At 44.0% G+C, this 26,472-nt stretch overlaps 2 protein-coding genes across 5 annotated transcripts; both read right to left on the reverse strand.

Moving 5' to 3' along the window:
• Nucleotides 1–1,825: 1,825 nt before the first annotated feature.
• LOC108922771 (tripartite motif-containing protein 16-like) lies at nt 1,826–25,135 on the reverse strand. 3 transcript variants are annotated; one of them, XM_029255072.1, is made up of 7 exons: nt 25,087–25,135; nt 12,148–12,719; nt 7,940–8,035; nt 7,575–7,808; nt 7,325–7,484; nt 7,181–7,240; nt 1,826–4,187 (listed from the first exon to the last, which is right to left on the reverse strand). In XM_029255072.1, exons 1-7 carry the CDS (start codon nt 25,100–25,102, stop codon nt 3,550–3,552), a joined length of 1,776 nt encoding a protein of 591 aa, XP_029110905.1. In that variant the 5' UTR covers nt 25,103–25,135; the 3' UTR covers nt 1,826–3,549. The 3 variants fall into 3 exon arrangements, with proteins under 3 accessions (XP_029110905.1, XP_018588616.2, XP_029110904.1); XM_018733100.2 differs by lacking the exon at nt 25,087–25,135 and having other exon boundaries at nt 12,148–13,323; XM_029255071.1 differs by lacking the exons at nt 1,826–4,187; nt 25,087–25,135 and adding an exon at nt 6,099–6,425 and having other exon boundaries at nt 12,148–13,323.
• Nucleotides 18,992–25,135, reverse strand: LOC108922772 (tripartite motif-containing protein 16-like). Of its 2 annotated transcripts, none has more exons than XM_018733102.2 (6): nt 24,515–25,135; nt 22,469–22,564; nt 22,125–22,358; nt 21,782–21,941; nt 20,779–20,838; nt 18,992–20,595 (listed from the first exon to the last, which is right to left on the reverse strand). In XM_018733102.2, the coding sequence occupies exons 1-6, from the start codon at nt 25,100–25,102 to the stop codon at nt 19,994–19,996; spliced, it is 1,740 nt and encodes a 579-aa protein (XP_018588618.2). In that variant the 5' UTR covers nt 25,103–25,135; the 3' UTR covers nt 18,992–19,993. The 2 variants fall into 2 exon arrangements, with proteins under 2 accessions (XP_018588618.2, XP_029110915.1); XM_029255082.1 differs by lacking the exon at nt 24,515–25,135 and adding an exon at nt 23,873–23,930.
• Nucleotides 25,136–26,472: the final 1,337 nt, after the last annotated feature.

Below are 26,472 nucleotides of genomic sequence, written 5' to 3' on the forward strand. Positions count from 1 at the left end.
GTGCGTAATCCAGGGATTGCCTGTATTTAGAAATTCATTCTGAAATGACTCTACCTTGTGACACCCTTCACTCCGAACTGTGGTCAAATTGACTATTTTGCAGTTTTCTGTCCATGGGGCCAAACGGTAGTACTTGCAGTGTAGAGCTGTTTCTTTATAATGAGAAACACCCAGGTCTGAATTCCAACTGCTGCTGTAATACACCTGAGTAAGGTCCAATTTTGTACTTACCCTGAATTGAAAACAGTAAGAAATACCCAGCTGTACAAATGGTAATTCATTATAGTTCAAAGGGCCCTTTAAAGTAAACCAGATATTTTAAGCTGCATTGTAAATGTCTTTTTTACTGTGTTCACCTAGCTGCAATAACAGGATGTGGCCCAGGTGAGTGGTGAGCTATGATGCAGGCTGTGTGGGGCAGTTTTGGGGAAACTGCTGAAAGAGAACTGTCTGGTTAAGCAGTTGAAACCTGTGGTGCAGACAAAGTCGAAAACAGGTGAAGTTTTTGGGTGTAAATGTCACGTGTGATACTATGTTATCCTCTGGAGGAGCATCTGACATTGAGTGTAACAGTTGGACCATCAGCAGCAACAGATTAATTCAATAACTACAGTTTTACTGTTTTTTGGATCACTTAAAAGAAATCCTGTGCTACACAAATACTTTTGTTTAGAAGAGTGGGAAAGATATTTTGATTCATTTCCTGCTAAAACTTTAATGATGACAATAATGAAGCTTAAAGGGACAGAAACAGGTTTCTAGCAACTGTACTGCAGTTTTCATATGGTCCTGTAATTTAGCAAACATTTATATCGTGATAATGTTAAATGTCCTACAGGAGGACACATTACAGTAAGTTCCCTCACTCGTTCACTCAGCATGGTGCTGAACAGATTTATTAAACTGCTGATCTTCAGTCTATTGCACAATGCTGTACCTTCTCTTAGTGTAGAAATAACGTTTGTACTGCAATAAGTATTTACATTTTTAGGTGTTTTCCCAGAAAGTGTTAGTGATTGACAGACCTCTTGAAGTTGAACAGAAATATAGTTTCACACTGTTTGCATCAAATAGGATTACTGAGAAAAAAGATTTTAAAAACTTTATTCAACAATAACAACGGTGCTGAGTCGTTGCACTAGAGTGTCCATACAAAAAAAATGTTTTCTGAAGAGCTGGTGGGGAACTGGACTAAGGCCTAGAATCATGTCTGCAACATATGTAACGGACAGTATGGAGCTGCTGTCTTCGTTCGCCACACACTGCACCAGGCACTTCTAAACTGCACAGTTCACATCTCCCTGTGGTCATGACATTAATGGCAAAAGGTAATAAATAAGTCTCACATTTTTCCCCCCACTTTTCTCCCCCCATACTTTCTATAAATCAAGAAAAAAAAAAAAAAAAAAAAAACAGGAGGGCATCAGGATTTGTCTATCCTGCATTTTATGCACCTTCTTGAACGATGAACCTCAGGGCAGTAAGTGATAGGGAACAAACTAGGTTTACTTGAGTCACATGTCTGCAGTTATGTCTCTCTCTTAATATAATGCATAAATTGTACTTTTTCTGAGACCTGCATCGCTTTGGACAAAAGTATCTGCTAAATGAATAAATGTAAAATGTGAGTCACAGGTGGCGGCGCAATGGTGCAGCGGGTTTGGCTGGATCCCACTCTCTGGTGGGTCTGGAGTTCGAGTTCTGCTTGGGGTGCCTTGCGGCAGACTGGCTACCTGTCCTGGGTGTGTCCCCTCCCCCTCCAGCCTTCCGCCCTCTGTTGGTGGGTTAGGTTCTAGTTCCCCATGACCCCCACTTGGGACAAGCAGTTTTAGCCAGTGTGTGTGTGTGTGTGTGTGTGTGTGTAAATCAGTGGATGTCTTTCTATGCATTAAAAGTTTCTGTAAATGAACTGCTATTTTTACAACATTTCACATCATGAACAAATCCTCAGGAAGGAATTACACCAGTTAAACAAGGGAAGCCTGTACAGTTTATTTTACACTTTACAAAGGAGGGAAATCATTAGCTGCTCATGACAGTTATGACCAAAGTCTTATATTGCAGGCAACTCTCCACTCCTCTTTACACATGTACAAAGGAGAATCATGTGATAGAAAAATGGTGCTTTAACACCATCCTCAGTTTTTGTGCCATTTTTTCACCTGCAATAGAGAACCTCAAGGACAAAAGTCCAAAACTGCAAATATACACAGCAGTATAACACAACAGAAAAACAAAGGTTACAATCAAGTCCTCCTAAGACAAGAGAAATATAAGAGCCTTCAATGTTCATTAAATGTTCTCACAAAGTTTAAAATGTGTGTGTGCCTGCCACCCAATAACCACCTGGATGTGTCCAGCTGCAGGACCGTTCACATCAGTCTCTGCTTCTCCTGCTGCCTCATTTCTGCTTGAATTAATTCTCTGTGGGATCAGTATTGTCTGACTGCCAGAAAAATTCTAAGTATATATCACATTTATTAGTAAAATCAAGGCCTAACAGCCCCCCAATATGTCATTAATGTAGCAGCACATGCCGTAATGTTATAGTGATATGAATGTAAATAAACTCCAAATGATCCTGCAAATCCTGAGGCATCTGAAGTCTCCAGCTGTACTTCAAATCACCACCAGCTGGGGACAGCAGAAGCTCATAGTTCTTAAATGAGACATTGTCCAATACTATTTACTGTATATACTGTATACACCACATTCATAAATGCAGAAACTCTATTCTGGCTTATTGCCACGGTTTGTGCTTGACTACTATTCCACTTCTGTAATTCTTGTTCTTCCTATTATATTCAATTTTTTAATAAAAAATATTGCATTTATACTTGATTACACATTAAATGTCAGTCAAATAGATGACAATTTATCATGATCCCCTTGCTGGAAATGAACGCATATAGATGATTTATGTATACAGATTATTCTTAAGATTACACGGACATTTCCTGAGGCAGTGACCCTTAGAAAGTACCTCTTTTGAGAATTAAATGAGCATCCCTAACAAAGAATTACCACAATTACAGTTTCTAAGCAACAACTCCAGGCATTGACCTTAGTGTATTGCAGACACTAGTATCACCGCAAACACACCATTTCACATAGGGCCATGCCAATGTCGGAATTATTATTCATAAAGATTTATTGTAACAGGACAGTTTAGAAAGATGACAAAAGGCTGAGAGTGTAATAAGATACTGCTCATTATCACAGTGATAAATGAAAAGAGAAAATTGTCCATGAAGCTGTTTTCACTGGAATGGACTTTCAGAATAGAGAAACATTTATGAAAACGGATTACCACCCTTGCAGGTACAAGATCTTATGCCATTTTTAATGTAAATTAAAAAAATCTTTACCCTGCATTTTACTACAGGTTACATGTTTGTCTTTATCTCATACTTTACATAAATGGATTTATTTAGGAGGCTTGATCTCATTACACACATACACAAAGAAATTAAAAGATTACAATTTCAAATTATTCCACAATTTCCTTCTAAATAAATCCAAACATGGAATCTTCCTATGTTACTGCATCTATACAAGATGAATTTTGGACCCTACATCTATTCTCTCAGACAAATGCGCAACATGGTAAGCGTGCTTCAGTTTTTCATTCAAAGAATATCGTTTACCACCTAAAAGCTGATGCGTAGGGCTATAAACAGATTCAGCGTGGGACAGTAATAAGAATCCAGGATAGAGGGGTTCAGGGAATGTGGTCTGGACCCTATGGAGGAGGGTCATTGTGTCCTTAGACACACTGTAGAAGGACAGAGCTCCTGCCCTGTGATCCAGGTAAACTCCTATTGTGGAGGAACTGGGACCAGATACTGGACACACTACATTATTGTGATAGAAACTGCAACTGGAGGGAGAGCAGAACAAACTCCAGGACTTGTCATTGAGTCCAAAGCCACAGTCATTGCCTCCTCCTTCCCTGTTGATCCCTTTATATGACACTGCTATATGAACCCCAGCGTCTCCACTCCACTGAACCTCCCAGTAACTGCGGCCACTCAGACCCTCTGTGCACAGAACTTGTCGGTGGGAGTCAAACCTCTCTGGGTGATCAGGGTATTGCTGCGGGTCTCCTACGCTGGCACTTGTGTTTCCATCAGACAGAATGACTCTCGCGTTTGCTGTGTTGGGGTCAAGGGTGAGCGTGTAAGCAGCTACAGGACAGGAAGATTAAATGGTTATTCATTTGCAAGAATTTTCAGATTGTATATTCATCTTGTGTTGTACCTATAGCTATTCCTTCTGTACTTATTACCTGTACTAAGTAAGGTACCCAACAACACATGATTTCCAGAACACCTTTGAATTCTCTTTGGTCATGAATGAAATACTTGTTATGGCATACTTCTCAACCACAGTGACTGTTCAAAAACTAGTTTATCACAAAATGTGGGCAACATGATCCACAGGAAAACATAACTCCCAGAGAGAACACACTGTCTACATTTACTCAGTTACTTGATGCTTTACACTAAACTGGCTTACAAAGTTATTTACATTTACTTACCAAGAATAGCCATATCCACACCTACAGCCATGTCTGTAGTGATAATTATATTTTACTGCTGTGCCAAAAATGCACATGTTTTATCCTGGTATTTATACATATAAAAAAATTCCACCCCCGATTCTGAGATATGTAAAGGTGTGGAAATGACATATCCTGCTGAAGCTGAGCATTAATTTTAACCTGTTGTCAGTGAGATGACAAATGATTTATTAAACTATGATAGTTCATTTGATTTCTTTTGATATGTATAATATTGTTCCCTCACTTGGTAACATTTTACACTTGGCAAGAAATTTAAGTTAAAAAGTTGTGAAATGGCAATATGGTTATTTTACCATAAGTGTGCAGAAATAACACATTAAATATGAAAAATAAGCCTCAGAAAAACAAATTCAAAATAAAAAAAATACTTAAAGTAATGTCTAACACAGCTTTGTTCATAATGTCATGATGCTGTAAAATAAATAAATTACTAGAAGAAATGTGTATTTTGCAATTCCACAGAATTTGTTTCCCTGCAGTAAAGATACAGAAAAATGGAAAGCAACACCTTCATTTAAAGTTTGATAAAAATGATACTGTATCATACTAGTGATGGGGAGCTGTAAACTGAAATTACTTTATTTTCATACAAAGTGTAAAGATATTTGATGTCTATCGTAAATGTGTGTTCATGTTCACTAACAGTTTGGAAATAATCAACACTTATATTGAGGTTTGACTGTAAAGTGCAGGTATAGTCAAATAAACCAAATCACCCAAAACATTAAAACACTGACAGGTGAAGCGAACAACATTGATTCTCATTACCATGGCACCTGTCAAGGGGTGGGATATATTAGTCAGCAAGTGAACAGTCAGTTCTTGAATTTGAGGTGTTAGAAGCAAACAAGGATCTAAGTGACTAAAAGGCCAAATTGTGAGGGCTAGATGACTTGGTCAAAGCATCTCCAAAACAGCAGGTCTTGTGGGGTGTTCCCAGTATGCAGTGGTTAGTATATTCCAAAAGTGGTCCAAGGAAGGACAACCGGTGAACCGGCGATAGGGTCATGGGCACCTAAGGCTCATTGATTTGTGGGGGGAGCGAAGGCTAACCTGTCTGGTCCGATCCCACAGGTGGGCTACTGTAGCACAAATTGCTGAGAACTTTAATGCTGGCCATGACAGAAAGGTGTCAGAACACACAGCGCATCGGAGCATCCTGCATATGGGGCTGCGTAGCCGCAAACCAGTCAGGGGGCCCATGGTGACCCCTGTCCACCGCCGAAAGCGCCTACAATGGGCACGTGAGCATCTGAACTGGACCATGGAACAATGCAAGAAGGTGGCCTGGTTTGAAGAATCAGGTTCGCTTTTAGATCATGTGGACGGCTGGGTGCGTGTGTCGTTTACCTGGGGAAGAGATGGCAGCAGGATGCACTATGGGAAAAGACAAGCCAGCAGAGGCAGTGTGATGCTCTGGCCAATGTTCTGCTGGGAAACCTTGGGTCCTGGCATTCACGTGGATGTGGATGTTACTTTGACACGTACCACCTACCTAAATACTGTTGCAGACCACACACACCCCTTCATGGCAATGGTATTCCCTGATGGCAGTGGCCCTGCCACACTGCAGAAGTTGTTCAGGAATGATTTGAGGACCATGACAAAGAGTTTGAGGTGTTGACTTGGCCTCCAAATTCCCCAGGTCTCAATGCGATCGAGTATCTGTGGGATGTGCTGGAAAAACAAGTCCGATCCATAGAGGCCCCACCTCACAACCTACAGGACTTACAAAGGATCTGCTTTTAACATCTTGGGGCAAGATACCACAGGACACCCTCGGGTCTTGTGGAGTCCATCTCTCGACAGGTCAGAACTGTTTTGGCAGCAAAAGGGGGACCTGCACAACATTAGGCAAGTTGTTTCAGTGTTTTGGCTGATTGGTGTATGTACTTATGAGCATGGTCCCAAAAGTGAGTTTTAGTGAACATGGCCTAAAAACAGCACAATCCTACAAAGACATCACTGAGTGCATATTGTGGTAACAGTGACCACAGGAGGAGCTTGGAAAAGAAGAATTAGGAAGAAAAAAGGTGGAACAACAGACCTCTGGGGGCTCAAGTACCAGTTGCTGTCCACCCATCCTGGGCATTCTAATGTGGTTGCTGGAACTACTGCTCTCTTTTGGTAATTGTATTAACCTTTATTTAGCTGACACTTTCCTCCAAATTACAATGGCAGGTTTGTATGAGATCCCCACATCTTGATATCCATTGATACAGCAGGGCAAGAAACCACTTTTACTGCATTAATTCAGGGCAAGTACCTTGATCAAGAGTACCACAGCAGAAGCAGAATTCAAAGCTGGGATCTTCAGCCTGTGAGGCAATAGCCCTTATCACTCTGCTAATAACCATTTAATACCACTACTTAATCCTGTAAGTAGTAGCCATGGCAGCACAGTTACTACTATTGAGCTGAACTAACAAGAATGAAATGTTCAATGTTTTGGCAAAATTTTGTCTCTTTTTGTCCCTTTCTTATGATTCATGCAAAACAGCTGAAAATCCATAGTCAGGGAAGGATCAGATGTGCTTTGATTGCCCATGAGCAATATGTAGCTTACCCATGCAGAATGTTTTTAGGGTAACTTACATTTTAAGAAGTCCTCTCTAGTCTTGGGTTCTAGAGGCAGGACAACACTGGCACCTTTTACTGCAGAGAAAAACATTTTCATCACTGTTCACTAAGGCAGATGACTACTCAAGAACAAGAGGATAAAACAGCCTCTTCACCAACCTTCTCCTGAGATCTTTTCAAGCTCTTTCCTCCAGATGTCCTCCAGCTGCACTGTCAGTTTAGAAACTGACTTCTTTATATTTGCAAAAGAGCAGTCAGGGTTGATGGTGATGCTGGGTTTGATTTCAGATTCAGGAGTATGAGAGACAGACTGAAAATTCTACAAGCAAAGATCATTTTGTCAGAAAACAATGCAAATCAGTTTACATGTGACTGCCACACAGACAACCAAAAAAAAAAAAAAAGTTACCTGGAGAAAATGGACATGATCCTCAGTTTCCAAAAGTTGCTGCATCTCAGTGTTTCTCCTCTTCAGCACAGCAATATCCTGCTCCAGTTGCTTCTGAAGTCCTTCAGCCTGACTCAGTTCAGCCTTCTCCTGAGCTCTAATCACATCTTTCAGCTCAGAGCACCTTTTCTCCAGGGAGCGGATCATCTCGGTGAAGATTCTTTCAGTGTCCTCCACTGCTGCCTGTGCAGAGCTCTGTTGGAGACACACAGAGAGACACTGACTCTGGTCTCCTCACTGTGTGACTGGGGGGGAAAGAGTCCTGACTAAGCCCTCAAATGGCTCTTCCAGCAGCCAGATTGTCTTCTCCTCTGCTCCATACTTACGGTGAGTGACTCCACAGCCTGTCTCAGCTGCTGCAGCCTTTTCTCTTTCTCCTTCATCCTCTGCAGGAACTGCTTTTGCATTGTTTCCAGATATTTCTTAATGGATGAAACAAATGAGTATTTATCAATATTTATCTTATAGACCTTATCAGCAACATGAAGCAACTAACGGTGTTCAAAAGAGGCTAAACAGTTTGTGCCTGGAATGCAGGTGCATCACTCAAACTGCAAAAAAATGTGTTAAGGGTAAAAGTCTCAATGACAGCACATGTCCAATATAGACAAACTACATCGGCAAAGACGAACAGTGGTTTTAAGTCAAAGCTTAGTGACAGGGAGAAATGGACATTTTGTAGCATTGCTGCTCAATGCCCCAAAAATAATCACATAATTAAAACAGCACCGAGTCTCAAGAAAAACTTCAAATTCACATCACGGCAGCCATCTCCTCTGAATGGTTATATAACAGGCAAGGAATATGAGGCAGTTTCACAGGTCCAAGTACACCCTACATTGCAAGCACTCTTCACTCATGTTGCCATATAGGACAATAATGCCCTCAAAACACCTGAAATGACCACCAGAATGAAGGAAAATGCTTTCCTAGTCATCAGATCTAAACATCATTGATCAAACAGGTGGTTCTGGACAACAGAGAGCAATGCAGATGGTAGATTTCCACCTCTTTCATCTCATAAAGAGCTGCTTTCTTCCTGAAGAACGGTGCAATATCCCACTACACACAGTTCAGGATTTGCATCACACAGGGTTTGTACAGATTGCTTTAATTTCACTCACTTTTCAAGCACTTTAAAAGGTCCCTAAATCCATTTTTCAAGCACTAGCACTGAATTCACTGATGCAATATTACTTAAACTGACAAAAGCCACCCTTGGTGAGTTTAAACAGTGCCACTTTAACTCAAAGTATCAAGCTACAAGACTGGAATCCCTCAATATAAATATAACTTAAGACACATAGGCTTCTGTTGCCAGTTTCAACTGACTGGCATTCCAAGTCTTCTGGATGAGATAGCATTGTGTAGGAAACTGGTTCCAATGTTTCGCTTCCCATGTTGGAAGCATCTTCGGGGAGCTTCCACATCTTGCGAAGGCTGCACTGAACTGAAGTGTTCGACGAGGGTGGTCGGAGGTTGCAGCAGGTGGTCCCATTGGGTGGTGTCCTTGCTGTGCTTCCCACCTGTGCTGCATCTTTCAGGTTACTGGTTGGCTCGTTGATTTGAGCTACCGTGTGAGGCAGTCGAGTAGTCATGGGTCTGGAGCGAAGATTCGAAATAAAGGGTAATCCAGGTCCTTGATAGTTTAAAGCCCTCTTCTTGGTTGACGTTATCTGGGTGCTTTTCCATTTTGACCGCTTCTCTTATACAAGAGCCGCTTGATATCAGAACTGATGCAAGAACTGTGGTCTCTTCGAAGTTGATCCCTCGACTGGTCCACAGCAAGCGTTCAGCTACTGTGGAATTAGTTATTGTTTTTCGTGGCCCTAAATGTTCCTGAAGCCAGGTGGAGATAGTCTCGTCTGGCCTATGTAGGTTTTGCTGCAGGGTATTTTGTAGACTCCACTGGTCTTCAGTGGTAGGCTGTCCTTTACTGTACCAAGCAGGCTTTTTGTTGGGGACCCAGCCGTGAAGGTGGTCTTGATGTCATGCTTTGAGTAACCTGCTTATCTTGTCGGTGGTGCCTTTAACGTAGGGGAGGTAGGCTGTTCTAGCTGGTTCGGTCACCGTTTCCTTCTTTGTGCCTGGTGCTTTTGGATTTTCGTGTCAGAAAATGAGTTCCGTGACTTACATTTGAAACCATTCGCCAAGAGTGCCGTCTTCCAGGAACTTCCGTCGCTTAGTCGAATACCTCTTGCTACCAAGGCATTCACAATGGTGTTCTTCTGAGCTGGATGGTAATGGGACGCTGTGCTGAGGTACAGTTTCATGCGGGTCAGTTTCTGGTAAACCTTGTGGCTGAGGGTGCCGTCACTTTCTCATCACAAGAACATCTAGGAAGGGAAGGCTGCCGTTCTCTTCTTTCTCCATCGTGAACTTGATGTTGCAAATTGAGTTCATGTGCCGTAAGAAGTCATCTAAGGCGGTCGCTCCACGTCTCCATATCAGGAAGATATCAACGTATCTCCACCAACAGATGGACTTGTGTACTGCTGATTGGAGTGCTCATTCCTCAAAGTCCTCCATGAACAGGTTGGCTGCGACTGGTGATAGAGGGCTGCCCATGGGTGAACCTTCCTCTTGCTTATACTATGTTCTGTCGAACAGGAAGTAGGTGGAATGGAGGCAAAGTTCTGCAAGTGTGGCCAGGTCCTCTGGTAATTTTCTCTAATAGAGTGACAGCGTCTTCAGTAGGAATGCTGGTGAAGAGGGAGGTGACATCGAAACTAACGAGAATGTCGTCTCCTCATCCAGAAGATTTAGAACCCCAGTCAACTTATGATTAAAATTTGTCATTTTGCATACTTATTGTAGTTGTATTTTTGTACATGTTGCCAACTGCAGGTTAGATGAGTTGGGATAAAATGCCAACCCAATTTCCAGTCTGATTAAAATATTGCAACAAACAAAAATATTTTACCTGATTGCTGATTTACACTGAAATCAAATAAATTCTGTACATTCTTCCTTATACTAAAAAAGACAAAAACACCACTTCATAATGTTATTGTAAACATTTTTTTAAAACAATTAAGCAGTGAGAGAAAAAAAAGAATGCACATTTGACTGCTCAAACCTAAAACAGTCCTGCAAGTTGATCCAACCCCAGGCTACAGTTCATTGAAGCACTTTCAACTCCTTTAGCTTCTCATCTATTTGACACTCCACATTTTCTAGAGCTGCTCTTTTTCTTTAGCAGCTTAAAGTCAATTCGATTTTGAAATTAAGATGAGTTTTCCAAGTTTCTCTGCCTCCTCTGCACTATGATCAGCAGTGGTGTGCAGAACCTGAATATCCTCAGTTATCCTCTTTTTGCTTTTAGTTCTGCTAGCTCCTCCATCACTACAAAGTAATTCATTTAGGCATATGAATTAATACTCTTTTTACATGTACATATTAAACATTTCTTTTTTCTACATTACATGGCATGGCCCCTTGCTACTGCAACTGGACTCTACTTTGCATGTCTACTTCATCATTTAACCACTAAACGGCAGTAAAGAGAACAGCCTGTCTCAGCTGCTTCAGCCCTTTCTCTTCGAAAAGCTCTAAGCAATGAACCCAATTAACATTAATTAATCGCATATATTAGATTTGAAAGTACTAATGTTCTGAATTGGAATGTTCTCTATCACACACACATACTAGTAGGGTGACTTAACTACAACAGAGCTCTACAGCATAGCAAAATAACCAATGGGCCCACAGCTAATTTACTACTCCACACATGTGAATTCTGACTAAATTTTTTACTTATGACAGCATTCACACGATTACATATTGATTCTATATTTAACAAATTTCATCCTTTTAAATAAAATCCTTCAAAGTTTTAATGGCATGTTTATCTTTGTGCAACTCTTGTAACGGCTGAGGGCTGATTCTCCAGACCATAGCGCACACCTCAGTATTTTTCTTGTATAGGGAACAGTATGTCTTTCTGTCTGTTCTGTGACACAACCACAGTCTGTATTTATCTTTCAGCCAACATGACAGCAAGACATGTTAATGGAGACAGACGCGCGCCAGGCGAACAGAGGCGCCAATAAATCGAATGTTACGTGTTTTCCCCCATCTGGATGCATCATAACAGAAGAGAACATTAATTCCTGCCTCAATTACACAAAATAAAATATAACGACTGGCTGTCAGTGTTAATGTCAGAAGGAAGAAAAACAAAAAGGATTTAAGGAAATACTGATGTTCAGAACTGAAGCACATTTTCACCCCAATTAAAATCAAGCATTTTCCAAACTTTCAAGGCTCTGTACAAACCCTGACAGCTTTCCCAGAAGAAATGAAGCGGCTCTGCATGCAAATTGTGGTCCTACTCCTTCATAGTATATCAATATAAAGGACCTGTTAGGTGTTTGTTACTTTGTCTACCCTTCAGTTATACTACACGTGGTCAACTTAATACTCATATGACAAAAGTTGAACAAAAAAATGTGGAAACTCTCCAGGAACTCTTGGCCCCATTGAAGTTAAAAAAAAATGCACAACTGAATTATAATGAAGCTTCATGTCTTACCTGCTTCTCAGTCCTTCCTGAAGCAGCTGAAACTGTATCATGTCCTCTATGTTCATCCATGGTACACAGATAACAGATACATTGTTGATCGGTGCGGCAGTAGATCTCCAGCACTTTGTCATGGAGGGAACAGATCTTGTCCTGCAGTTGTCCTGTGGCATCAATCAACTTGTGCTTCTTAAAAGTTGCAGACTCATAGTGGGGCTGGAGGTGACTCTCACAGTACGAGGCGAGACACACCAGGCAGGACTTGACAGCTTTCTCCTTTCTCCCGATACAGAAGTCACACTCCACAGCTCCAGGTGTAGAAGGATTGCCATCAAAAGGAGCAGCTTGGAGTTCTGTCTTCTTCAGCTTCTCCATGACTTCAGCCAGCAGGGTATTTCTGCCCAGAACAGGTCTTGACGTGAAGGACTGTCTGCACTGAGGACAGCTGTAGACACCAGCATCATCCTCCTGATCCCAGCAGCCCTTAATACAGTCCATACAGTAACTGTGTCCACAGGGAACAGTCACTGGATCCTTCAGTAGATCCAGGCAGATGGAACAGCTGAACTGTATCTGCTCCAGATCTCCAGCTTGAGCCATTTTACTGCAGTCTGCATGTGGAGCACAGCAATAACAAGGAAAAAAGCTTCAGTTTCACACACGGAGTCACGCTGTTTCAGCCCAGAGCTGTTGAACTCAAGCCCGAAGCTGAAGTCAAGGTTTGAGACCCAAAAACCGGGTTAAGTTACAAACCAATGTTCCTTTTGACGAAGAAACGGAACACCACCTCTCTCCCTCCAGTAGCAGCCAAAAGTTTGAGTACACGTGCAGGAAACCCAAGGGAGCAAAAAGAAGAAGCTTAACAGGTGGTAGTCACTGTTTTGGACGGATAAGGGGGACAAAAAAAAAATGAAAATATGTCACTCCCACTGCCCCCCGAGTTAAAACTCTCAGCTCGAGTCCCGTCGTCGTCGCACGTCACGCGTTCGTTGTGTTTTGAGATCCTTACCGCGCCCTAACAAACACGCCACATTCACTCAGCCCAAAACATCACTTATCATGCAAAAAAGACGCCACTAAAGTACACTCAGCCACCTAAACACACGTCTCAACATTTCGCACCGCATTCAACTTCAACAAAGCCGAAACAGCGTCCACCGCACTCGCCTATACCCCTCTTGAAGCGCATGCGCGCGCAACTCGGAAAGGGATACGTAATGACGTCATGCGCAAGGGACGCACACCCGGAAAGGGCAAACATTAGTGCCTGCTCTTTTAGTCGATGTATTGTCACATCAGGATCGTTTTTGTTGAAATTATTTAGAGGAGAAAAAAGTTTGAACCGTTCCTTTTTAAATATTTAGTGGAAAATGAGGTTATGGATGTATCTAATTAACTCATTCGATTTTTCCTAGCTGAAATCTGTGTTAAGAACCCAAAGACAAACTACTCTTTTGTTATACCTATTCAAAAATTGCTCTGCATTTGCTTTGTATCTGTTCATAAATTTAACTGTTTTGGAAAGATGTGTACATTCATAAATTATCAGTTGATTATTAAGAGAAACATTTGGTTTCTCCCCTCCGTGAACCGCCACCTTACTGTGGTGGAGGGGTTTGAGTGCCTGAATGAATCCAGGAGCTATGTTGTCTGGGGCTATATGCCCCTGGTAGGGTCTCCCATGGCAGACAGGTCCTGGATGACAGACGAGACAAAGCACGGTTCAAAAACCCCTTATGAGAAAAAATCAAGGCTTTCGTTTACCCCGCCCGGTATGGGGTCACCGGGGCCCCACCCTGGAGCCAGGCCTGGGGGGGGGGGGCTCGCATGCGAGCGCCTGGTGGCCAGGTCTATGCCCACGGGGCCTGGCCGGGCTCAGCCCGAAGCCATGACGTGGAGCCGCTCTTCGGTGGGCTCACCACCTGCCGGAGAAACCGTAAGGGGCCGGTGCGTTGTGATTTGGGCGGTGGTCGGGGCCGAGTGCCCGGCCGACCCAAACCTCGGGCGCCAACTCTGGTTTTTGGGACTTGGAACGTCACCTCACTGGCGGGGAAGGAGCCTGAGCTGGTGCGGGAAGTTGAGAGATACCGTCTAGATATAGTCGGGCTCACTTTCACTCACAGCTTGGGTTCTGGAACCACTCTTCTCGATCAAGGGTGGACTTTCCACTATTCTGGCGTTGCCCAAGGTGAGAGGCGGCGGGCGGGTGTGGGCTTATTAATAGCCCCCCAGTTCAGCCGCCATGTGTTGGAGTCTACCCCGGTGAATGAGAGGGTCGTCTCTCTACGCCTTCGGGTCAGGGAACGGTCTCTCACTGTCATTTGTGCTTATGCGCCTAGCGGCAGTGTAGAGTACCCGGCCTTTTTAGAGTCCCTGGGGGGCGTGCTGGAAAGCGCTCCCACTGGGGACTCTGTCGTTCTACTGGGGGACTTTAACGCCCACGTGGGCAGCGACAGTGATACCTGCAGGGGCGTGATTGGGAGGAACGGCGTCCCTGATCTGAACCCGAGCGGTGAGTTGTTATTGGATTTCTGTGCTAGTCGCGGTTTATCCATAACGAACACCATGTTCATGCATAAGGGTGTCCATCAGTGCACTTGGCACCAGGACACCCTAGGTCGGAGGTTGATGATCGACTTTGTAGTCGTTTCTTCTGACCTTCGGCCATATGTCTTGGACACTTGGGTGAAGAGAGGGGCTGAGCTGTCAACTGATCACCACCTGGTGGTGAGTTGGATTCGATGGCGGGGGAAAAAGCTGGACAGACCTGGCAGGCCCAAACGCATAGTGAGGGTCTGTTGGGAACGTTTGGCGGAGGCCCCTGTCAGAGAGGTCTTCAACTCCCACCTCCGACAGAGCTTCAACCAGGTCCCGAGGGAGGTGGGGCACATCGAGTCTGAATGGACTATGTTCCGCGCCTCCATTGTCGGAGCGGCAGTTCGGAGCTGCGGCCATAAGATCTCCGGCGCCTGTCGCGGCGGCAATCCCCGAACACGGTGGTGGACACCGGAAGTAAGGGATGCCGTCAAGCTGAAGAAGGAGTTCTATCGGGCCTGGCTGGCTCATGGGACTCCTGAAGCAGCTGACGGGTACCGACGGGCCAAACGGAGCGCGGCTCTGGCAGTCGCCGCGGCAAAAACTCGGGCTTGGGAGGAGTTCGGTGAGGCCATGGAGGAAGACTTTCGGTCGGCCTCAAAGAGATTCTGGCAAACCGTCCGGCGACTCAGAGGGGGTAAGCGGTGTTCCACGAACACTGTTTACAGTGGAAGTGGTGCGCTGCTGACCTCAGCTGAGGATGTCCTCGGGCGGTGGAAGGAGTACTTTGAGGATCTCCTCAATCCCTCCGACACGCCTTCCGTAGAGGAAGCTGAGGCTGGGGACTTGGAGGGGGACTCATCCATTACCCTGGCTGAAGTTGCTGAGGTAGTCAAAAAACTCCTCGGTGGCAAGGCTCCGGGGGTGGATGAGATCCGCCCCGAGTTTCTCATGTCTCTGAATGTTGTGGGGCTGTCTTGGCTGACACGCCTCTGCAGCATCGCGTGGAGTTCGGGAACGGTGCCTCTGGACTGGCAGACCGGGGTGGTGGTCCCTCTTTTTAAGAAGGGGGACCGGAGATTGTGTTCCAACTACAGGGGGATCACACTCCTTAGCCTCCCTGGGAAAGTCTACGCCAGGGTACTGGAAAGGAGAATCCGACCGATAGTCGAACCTCGGATTCAGGAGGAGCAATGCGGTTTTCGCCCTGGCCGTGGAACACTGGACCAGCTCTATACCCTCACTAGGGTGCTGGAGGGTTCGTGGGAGTTTGCCCAACAGTCCATATGTGTTTTGTGGACCTGGAGAAGGCATTCGACCATGTCCCTCGTGGCATCCTATGGGGGGTACTTCGGGATAATGGGGTTCCGGGCTCGTTGCTACGGGCTGTTCGTTCCCTGTATGACCGGAGCAGGAGCTTGGTTCGCATTGCCGGCAGTAAGTCAGACCTGTTCCCGGTGCATGTTGGACTCCGCCAGGGCTGCCCTTTGTCACCGATTCTGTTCATTATCTTTATGGACAGAATTTCTAGGCGCAGTCAGGGAACGGAGGGTGTCTGTTTTGGTGGCCGCGAGATCTCGTCTCTGCTTTTTGCGGACGATGTGGTCCTGTTGGCTTCATCAAGTCAAGACTTGCAGCGTGCACTGGGGAGGTTTGCAGCCGAGTGCGAAGCGGCGGGGATGAGAATCAGCACCTCCAAATCCGAGGCCATGGTTCTCAGTCGGAAAAAGGTGGATTGCCCCCTCCGGGTTGGGGGGAGTTGCTCCCTCAAGTGGAGGAGTTTAAGTATCTCGGGGTCTTGTTCACGAGTGAGGGAAAAATGGAGCGGCAGGTTGACAGACGGATCGGTGCGGCGTCCGCAGTAATGCGGTCATTGTACCGGTCTGTTGTGGTGAAGAGGGAGCTGAGTCGTAAGGCGAAGCTCTCAATTTACCGGTCGATCTACGTTCCTACCCTCACCTATGGTCATGAACTCTGGATCATGACCGAAAGAATGAGATCGCGGATACAAGCGGCAGAAATGAGTTTCCTCCGCAGAGTGGCTGGGTGCACCCTTAGGGATAGGGTGAGGAGCTCAGTCACCCGGGAGGAGCTCGGAGTAGAGCCGCTGCTCCTCCGCATCGAGAGGAGCCAGTTGAGGTGGCTCGGGCATCTGTTCCGGATGCCTCCTGGACGCCTCCCTGGGGAGGTGTTCCGGGCTTGTCCCACTGGGAGGAGGCCTCGGGGCAGACCCAGGACACGTTGGAGAGACTATGTTTCCCGGCTGGCCTGGGAACGCCTTGGGGTTCCCCCAGAGGAACTGGAGGAGGTGTGCGGGGAGAGGGAAGTCTGGAGGACTCTGCTCGGACTGCTGCCCCCGCGACCCGGCCCCGGATAAAAGCGGAGGAAGATGGATGGATGGATGGATGGACATTTGGTTTCTATGGTATTGATAAAGTGAGAAAATGTAATACTATCACATTAATTGTTTTGTCTTACTTGCAAAATTCCTTTTTCTCAAAAATCCTCTGTTTCATTTCGAGGAAACATCAAGCAGTGTGTCAATACCATGATTACCTCCAGAAGCTGTACACCTCTACAGGCCATCGAGTTGTGTGCCTATTTCAGGTTTTCCTGTAGTTTTTGTTGGTCCAGCCTTTGTTCTGTTTTTCTTGGCCCTGATTATGGAAGGACTCCACTCCTGGCAGGAGATGATGACGTTCTAGCAGTGGCCAGGAGTAAGCTCGCAGTAGAACAAGGGCTGGACTCTTACGCTGTCAGGTCCTCCAGGCTCTTCTGTATGAAGACGCAAGGCCTGAACACCTTCTCCTGCCCAACACTGGAAGTTCAAGGGGCCGACCTTGGCTATAGCCCAATATAAAAGACGCTCCTTAAGAATTTCTAGTTCAGTGGGACGGGCTCCATAGACTGTCGGAGCAAACCCATGTGAACGAGGCCGGTCTCTACTGTAGGTGCATTATAGAGTGGACAAGTTCCACACAGGGCGTTTGTCTCTTCTTTCAACCTTTCCCTCACATTCACTTCTGTTCTGTGTGTTGTATTCTTCAAAAAACATGCTCTTTGGTGATTAAACTAATGTGAATTCAGACTCACTTCAACTGTGGTCTTTTAACTTCACACACGCAGTCTGAACCACTTGTCCCATATGGGGTTGAAGGCAACCAGGGCCTAACCCGGCAACACAGGCCATAAGGCTGGAGGAGGAGGGGACTCACCCAGGACGGGACACCAGTCTGTTACAAGGCACCCCAAGTGGGACTCAAACCCCAGACCCATCGGAGAGCAGGACCCAGTCCGACCCACCGCACCCCTGCCTTAACTTCATGTAAGGTATAATTGTTCATGATCATGCTCAGTTGAATCCTTTCCAGAGCCACTCCTCCAACGTAATGTAAATGTTTATATGTATCTCAAAAAAAACTTTACTATAGTTAAGAGTTACACATCTGCAGTTATGTCTCTTTCTCCTAAGGAATTGTATTTTCTTTGAGACATACGTCACTTTGGAGAAAACTGTCTGCTAAATGAATAAATGTAAATGTAATAAATTGAATCTCTAACTGATACAGAGCTGTAGTTGACCCTTGACTCTCTCAAAAAAGTGAATGTTTTATGAACCCAGCCATGGTGAGGTCTGCTGCAGTAGCCCTGTTTCGGCTGGTCTTCAGCTTAACCTTTTTGGTAAGGAGCACCTCGTCATGGTATGGTTGGAACTGATGCCTTTGCACTCAAATCCCACCTCCTTCTGTAGTACCCTTGAGGAAGATACTTAGCCTCATTTACTCCAGTAAAAACTATCCTGCTGTGTTAATGAGTAAATAATGAAATAGCTGAGAAAAGTGTCAGGTAAATAACTTTATATAAATATATATAAAATTTCAGGAACTAATGGTGAAAAAAATAACATTAACAACAGTAAACATGAAAATTCTGAGTGTGTGTTGTCATTTGTTATGTAATTCTCTTTTAATGTGTTAGACTACTTTTTTCTATGATATTAGGCATCATTTAAGGTGATTTTTGGGGTGAACTTGGAAGGGAATGGAAAAATTGGAATTTTATCAAATAATAAATAATGCAATAAGTAATTTCATTATCCAGTTCTTCAGTATTTGTTTTTTCAAGAACAAATTCGAACCAATTATAAGGGATAGGTACATTAGCATTATTTTGATGGGAAACATTTAAATCTCTTCCCAGACCAACAAGATGATTCAGACATGAGCCAAAAACATGGACAGCCATTCATAACATTAGCATAAGTTTATTACTATTTTAATATTAATATTCATACATTATTGTTGTAGTATGTATAGTAGTACAGTATTGTGAACAATTTTCATCTTATGAAAGCAGTTGTCCCTATTATTAGATTTCATTAGACTCTTATCAATGTAGTCAGATATTGTCAACGCTGTGTGTTATGGACATTCTGCAAGCAGATTTAAGATTCCTGGCAGATTTCACGCTTAATGGAAATAGTGCTGAAAGAGTCTTGGCAACATGTGACAGGTTATGATAATGCCACTACTGGACATGCAGATAACTGAAAGGAAAGCAGTAAAGAAGTGGTCCACATAGTACAAATGAATGAAGACAAGGCACTTTGTGCAACAATAATGTAAGGAACAAGTCATAAAAACCCAAGTGGCGTGGAGGGGAATTCACCCTAATTTTTACAGCAGCTTCGCTTTTCACTTATTCTTGTTTTTAACATACCTTCTAGTTTTCAAAACACAAGAAAGCACATATGTGGAAAGATAGGTGATGCTTTCTTTTACTTTCATGACGTTATGGAAATATGTGTTTAAATGAGTCCCCTGTTACCATGGCATTACAGCAAGTACTCTACCTCTACGAAGCTAAACGCTTCCATAAAAATAAATCAGTAGTGGCACATGTTAAGTAGGGACCCGGTACTTCAGCCACTTTTCAAACAGTGCAAACAATGGTGAACACAGAATGCAGGAGATTACAATGCCGTGTTTTAGATAAGCTCAAGCTGAGATGGTGTCTCTTCCCAGAAGCCTCAGCCCATCTGTGTGGCTCATTCAGTTTATGTGGTAGGAGGCATTTTAGCATGGATGTGGTACTCTTACTGACCAAAGACCAAGTTGTACACGTTCTTGACATGTTCTCAGTAATCTGTATAAAATCCATTTAATCAGGGATTGATGTACGGTTTTGCAGGACTTTTTCTCATTTCAGATTTTATTAAGAAATGTTTTCATACTGTTTTGAAATGAACTATTCTTCTTAAATGTGAATTTCAGTATATTTTTTTAAGAGGTGTTTAATCAATTTTTTAAAAAAATAATTGCATTTACATTTTTCCATATACATCTTTCTGTTGTTCCTCTCTGTTTGACTGTGATTCCATGTTGATGAGATGAACTGTGGGATATGACACAAAGCAGCCTGTTGTTCTAGAATGCAGTGAAAACCCAGGATAGATGGGTTCAGTGAAGGTGGTCTGGACTCTGTGGAGGAGGGTCATTGTGTCCCTAGAGACACTATAGAAGGACAGAGTTCCTGCCTTGTGATCCAGGTAAACTCCTATTGTGGAGGAACTGGGACCAGACACCGGAGTCTCCTTATTTATGTGGTAAAAAGTGTAACCAGAGGGAGAGCACAACAAACTCCAGGACTTGATGTTTTGTCCAAAGGAGCTGTTATTTCCGTTCCCTTTCCTGCTGATTCCTTTATATGATACTGCTACGTGAATCCCAGAATTCCCATCCAACTGCACCTCCCAGTAACAGCACCCAGACAAACCCTCTCTGCACAGAACTTGTCTCCAGAAGTCAAACCTGTCTGGATGATCACAGAATGACCTTCTTGATCCTGCTGAGACTCTTCGGTCATCATCAGATATGTTGAGATCCTGGTTCACAGTGTTTGGATCCAGTGTGACCTTCCAGGCATCTATTGACAAGAACAGGACACCCACTTTTATGACATCAAGGCATTTCAACATTTTGTGGCAAATATTTTGTCTGGCAGTGAAATTTCATTTTTGCTCAGATTTAATTAAGGCAATGAATTAATATGAGGACATCAGTTATCATGTAATTTGTTCAAGTAAGTCTATCTGTGGAGATAACTTACACTTTAAGAAGTCCTCTCTGGTCTTTGGTTCCAGGGGCAATATAATACTGAGATCCCTCACTGAGACAACAGGAGACAAAATAATCACATATGTCAAACAAAACATAATAATAATAATAATAATAATAATAATAATAATAATAATTAATTGCTCACTTGATGCTATTTTCCAAAACTGTATGAAAATGTACCATTCGTACCTGAGTATTTCCTAGAATCCTACATCAGAGTCATGCCTGGGATATAGAGCAGCATCTTTCATGTTGTAGATCTTTGCCCAAAATCACTATACAACCTTCCTTGTTTTGTAATTTTGTAAAAGTGTAGTAATCACAGGGGAGGTATGGCAAGCTGTTCAGGTGTTAGCTCAGACCAAGCTGTGGTGTAAAGACTGAATGGTCTCCCCATGTTATATTTATTCATTTAGCAGACACTTTTCTCCAGAGCAACTTTCAATGAACTCTGAATGCTGAACTCTGTGTAGTGGTATCAGCCCACACACCTTATTCACTGCAGTGACTTACACTGCTAGATAAACTACTTACACTGGGTCACTCATCCATACATCAGTGGAACTCTCTCTGTCACTCACACACTATGTGTGAACCTGAACAGCATGACTCTGGACTGTGGGAGGAAACCAGAGTACCCAGAGTAAACCCACACAAACAACATGCAAACTCCACACAGACTTTGCAGGGATCAAACCCATGTCCTCTCATACTACCCAGGCACACTAAGATAGCAGCTCTATTCACTGTGCCACCATGCCACATTCATGTGGGTTTCCTGTACTTGATCTGGTTTCCTCCCACAATTAAACATAGGCATTTCAGGTTAATTGGTGACTATAAATCTGTGGCTATTTTGTGAAAAACCGGTGTCCTGTCCTGACTAGCCTAGTGTCCAGTGCTTCCAGAATGGGCTGCAGGGTACTGTGACCCTGACTGGGAGAAGTGGTTAATAAGAGTGAGTACTAGTCACAATGTGCAGTTCCACAAACCTCCTGTAGATATTTTAGCCAGTTCATTGTTGCAGATTTCATCCAGTTGTTCTTTGAGCTCTGAGACAGCTCTTCTTGCATTTTCAAAAGAACAGCGTGGGTTGATGGTGATGCTGGGTAAACTTTTGGATCCAACAGGGGCACAAAGAGACTCAAAACTCTGCACATGAAGAACAGTGATCTGTGTCATGACCAGGTGGACATAATATTGACAAGAGAAGCACCCATTAAAACTAGATTAGTCCAAAAGCCTATTATGTCACCCCTTACTCTGCAGGAGGTGTGACAATTTTGACTTCACGCTAAGTGTGTTTGTGTCAGATTGTGAAACAGACAGTGTTACCTGTAGGAAATGGATGTGATCCTCTACATGCGCAAGTTTCTCCAACTCAGCATCTCTCCTCTTTATCTCAGCAATCTCCTGCTCCAGTTGCTCCAGAAGACCTTCAGCCTGACTCAGTGCAGTCTCCTCCTGAGCTCTGATCAGGTCTCTCACCTCCGAGCGTCTTCTCTCGATGGAGCGGATCATCTCGCCGAAGATGCTCTCGGTGTCCTCCAGCGCTGCCTGTGCAGAGCGCTGTTGGAGACACACAGAGGGACACTTGGACTCTAGTCTCCTCACTGTGGGACTGGAGGAGAGTCCTGACTGAGCCCTCAAATGGCTCTTCTCCTCTGCTCTGTACTCACTGTGAGAGAGTCCACAGCCTGTCTCAGCTCCTGCACCTCCTCCTCTCTCTGCTGGATCCTCTTCTGGAATCTCATTTTTGTCATTCCCAGTTCTTCCTAATTACAATAATAATAAATAGAAAGTGATCAACAATATGACCAATGCCAATTTTGAACATATTAGTAGTGTTATTGCTGTATGAAATGGCATGAAAAATATTGCTTACATTCTGTACGAGCAGTTTCCTTGGAAAAAGTTGTAAAATGTAAAAAATCAGAGCATGCAAACACAAACATGTGAGTACGCAAGTGAGACTGTGGCTGTTTGGTGAGGTTTTCAAATTTACCATTTATTTGTTGAACCGGACCAAGCATCGTGGTCCGGACTGGATGTTAGACCAGATAAGCAAATCTTTACTTGGATAACGGGTGGCGTTCATTTTTAATAATCCTGATTAATAACTTTTTTCCCTGACATGTTTGTTGCTCTGGAGAAAAGTGTCTGCCAAATTAATAAACGTCATGTCAGGGAACTCAGTAAAGAGTTAACACTGCTCAACAAATACAGGTAATAAAGTTTTAACAGCAGGTCAGCACTGAAACCAGTGCTGGGAAGGCAGAGCTCCCTGAATAAAAAAAAAACACACTCCTTAAATAGAGCTTAGGGAGTGCCGGTAGCATAGTAGTTAGTGCTGCTTCCTTTAGACCTAAAGGTTGTGGGTTCGATCCCCACCTCTGACTGTAGTACCCTTAAGCAAGGTATTCATGCTAAATTGGGGACAGCTCATAGTGTCATGATTAGAGCCATTGCCTTTGGACCCAAAGGTTGCAGGTTTGAGCCTTACCTCTAGCTGTAGTACCCTTGAGGAAGGTACTTATCCTAAATTGCTCTGGTAAAATTACCAAGCTGTATAAATGGGTAAATATTTGTAACCTCAACACTGTAAGTTGCTTTGGAGAAAAGTGTCAGCTAAAGAAACAAATATAAATACAGTTAGAGTGAGTGTCAGCTACTAACAGTTTCTCATTGTTCATTTGTTATTAAAACAAAGCTAACGATTCACAAAACATGGCTCTTAGGATGAGGACATGGCGTGTTTCTGAGGACAGACAGAAGACAAAGCAGGAGAACGCGAACATCTTGTACGGGACGGGGCCACAGGCCGACGGGGCCACAGGCCGAAGGAGCGGATGGAGCCGGAGCGTCTGGCAGCAGGGAGGACATAGCAGCCCTGTACGTGTGTACGTGACCTCCGCAGTCTGCAACAGGGCAACGGGCAGCATAAATTGTTCTCTAACTGTCGTGTAAATGTAAGCGCAAGAGAGAAGCGCGAGAAAGCGGAAACTCCACACACCTCGGATCAGCATTATGCGTCCGATGTGACTCGGTCGAACACTCTGCATGCGGCTACTTGCGCAACTTACTCTTGTAGGAACACAATGCTGTGAGACACTCTAACCGCGGGACAGTTACGTGTCTCCATGTGCAGCGCAGCTCTTTGCCTGCTGTTGATTCACCTTTGTCGTTCTCAGTCGCGAGAATTGCTGAGAAAAGCACAGCTTTTTTTTTCAATAGCTGGTTGAAACTCCTTTTCGAGAAATGGACTTTAGTCAGAGGTCAGAATGAAATGTCGGACTCGTCATAAAACACCGGGCTCTCGGTTACTTAATTGCCCACCTTCTCATGCAAGACAGAAACTCCTTTGTGTGAAAAGATCAGGCGAGACCTTTGTGCTCTACTCTTATCTCCTACTTCCTTCTTCCTCTTTAGCTGCTCGGAAATTCACCGCTAAGCCAGCTACCACTACACTATAGCACTACTACCAAAGTACTACGCCCAAACTTTCACAATTGTGTCCATCCAAAAAGGCTTCTTAAATGTTGGATATATCAATAAAAGCAGCTAAACACGTTTCTGTTCACAGCACGCTGGTTAAGGCCATTGATGTGTGATCTGGAAGTTATCTGTTCACATCAACATGGTTCAAACACTGTCATTCGCTTTAAACGAAGTTGTTAAGAAAGCAACAAAAGTAATGATCACGCGTGAAGAGCTGCAGTTCTTACTTGCTTTTCAGTTCTCCCTGTGGTGATTGACACTGTATCGTGTCTTCTGTGTTCGTCCATCGTACACAAATAACAGATACACTGCTGATCAGCGCGGCAGTAGATCTCCAGCAGTTTGTCATGGACGGAACAGATCTTGTCCTGCAGTTGTCCTGTGGCATCAGTCAGTTTGTGTCTCTTTCCACGGTTGAGCTTATCATGAAGTTTAAGGTCAGATTCGCAGTAAGAAGACAGACACACCAGACAGGACTTGATAGCTTTGCGCTTCTTCCCAGTACACACATCACACTCCACATCTCCAGGATGAGCGTAGCCATGAGCAGGAGGAGCAGCTTTGAGTTTTTTCTTCTTACTTTTCTTCACCACTTCAGCCAGCAGGGTGTTAATGTTGAGAACAGGTCTTGGTGTGAAGGTCTGTCTGCACTGAGGACAGCTGTAGACACCAACTTGATCCTCCTGATCCCAGCAGCCCTTAATACAGTCCATACAGTAACTGTGTCCACAGGGAACAGTCACTGGATCCTTCAGTAGATCCAGGCAGATGGAACAGCTGAACTGTATCTGCTCCAGATCTGCAGCTTGAGCCATTTTACTGCATGCAGAGGACGGTTCCGTTTCTCCGTTCTCTGTACTCTTCGCGCTCTGACATCAGTCCAGTGCCACACCTCCAGCAGCAGCAGCAGCAACAGGAAATCCCTCTTAGTGTCACACACTTGGTATGGGTGTTCTTTCAAAAGGGGTTGGTAACCGTGACTGTTTTCCCCTTGAGATGTACAACTGGAAAAATGATACAGCGCTGCTTGAAAGTATGTGAACCCTTGTGTCTCTTAGTTTTACCACAAAATGGTTATTTAATGACACTCAGTGTTTCTCATGTGACATAATAGGTGTGTGATGATCAGTTCCATATGTTGTTCCCTTTAGAAGAAATCGTGTGTGTAGTAGAAACACACAAGTAGTGCAGGTGTTAAAATAAATGAAGCCCAAGTTGTACTGGTTAAACCAAGTAGGTAAGTAGAGTCAGGGGTGTAAATCATAGTCATTTATTAATTTCAGAAGTTTTAGATTTAACAAGTTTATTTTATATTTAGGGGGGTGTGGTGGTGCAGTGGGTTTGACCAGGACCTGCTCTGTGGCAGGTCTGGGGTTCGAGTCCCCCTTGGAGTGCCTTGTGATGGACTGGTGTCCCGTCCTGAGTGCGTCCCCCAGGTTAGGCTCTGGTTTGCCGCAAGTGGTTTCAGCCTGTGTGTGTGTGAGAGTACAGTGGTAACCCAGGATAGAGAGCCTCAGTGAAGGTGGTCTGGACTGTGGAAGAGGGTCACTGTGTCCCTAGAGACACTATAGAAGGACAGAATTCCTGCCCTGTGGTCCAGGTAAACTCCTATGGTGGAGGAACTGGGACCAGATACTATGGTCTTTGATTATTAATAACTGAGCAGAACAAACTCCAGGACTTGTCCGTGCTTCCGAAGTTTTCAATCCCTTAATTTTTGCTGATCCATCTACATTTACATGTATATTTATTCATTCAGCAGTACTTTTCTCCTTTTATTGATGAACATCTCAGAGCAAAATACAATGGGTGCTTTACCTCAACAGAAGGAGGGATTTGGATGCAGACAAGTGATTCTGGAGTACGCTTAGTCACCATGCACAATACGAACCAGTACATGTCACACAAGTAACTGCATAATGGTTTACCAGTTATTTCACAATTATGCCACACTTTTCTCCAAATTTATAACCTTAATCTACCTACAACTGTTTACACAGCTCAGTAATTTCACTGGAGAAGCTGAAGGTAAGTATCTCCCCCCTATAGGTACTACAGCTGGAGGTGGGAACCAAACGTGTAACATTTTGAGTCCCAGGGAAACAGTTCTAACCACTATGCTACCAATTGTCCCTTCTGGCACTTGCTTATCAAAAAGCTATTAAACAAAAACACACACACACAC

The sequence above is a fragment of the Scleropages formosus genome, chromosome 9 (assembly GCF_900964775.1).
Source record: "Scleropages formosus chromosome 9, fSclFor1.1, whole genome shotgun sequence".
NCBI lineage: Eukaryota > Metazoa > Chordata > Actinopteri > Osteoglossiformes > Osteoglossidae > Scleropages > Scleropages formosus.

Excerpts from the sequence above, each read along its gene's own strand:
- LOC108922771 (XM_029255072.1), bottom strand. Across the intron at positions 8,036-12,147 it reads CAGGAAGGACTGAGAAGCAG|AAATATCTGGAAACAATGCA; the intron begins GTAAGACATGAA and ends TCATCCATTAAG. Across the intron at positions 7,809-7,939 it reads AGGCTGTGGAGTCACTCACC|AGCTCTGCACAGGCAGCAGT; the intron begins GTAAGTATGGAG and ends TGTCTCCAACAG.
- LOC108922772 (XM_018733102.2), bottom strand. The coding sequence starts at position 25,102 with ATGGCTCAAGCTGCAGATCTGGAGCAGATACAGTTCAGCTGTTCCATC. Across the intron at positions 22,359-22,468 it reads AGGCTGTGGACTCTCTCACA|CGCTCTGCACAGGCAGCGCT; the intron begins GTGAGTACAGAG and ends TGTCTCCAACAG. Across the intron at positions 20,839-21,781 it reads GGCTAAAATATCTACAGGAG|TGAGGGATCTCAGTATTATA; the intron begins GTTTGTGGAACT and ends CTGTTGTCTCAG.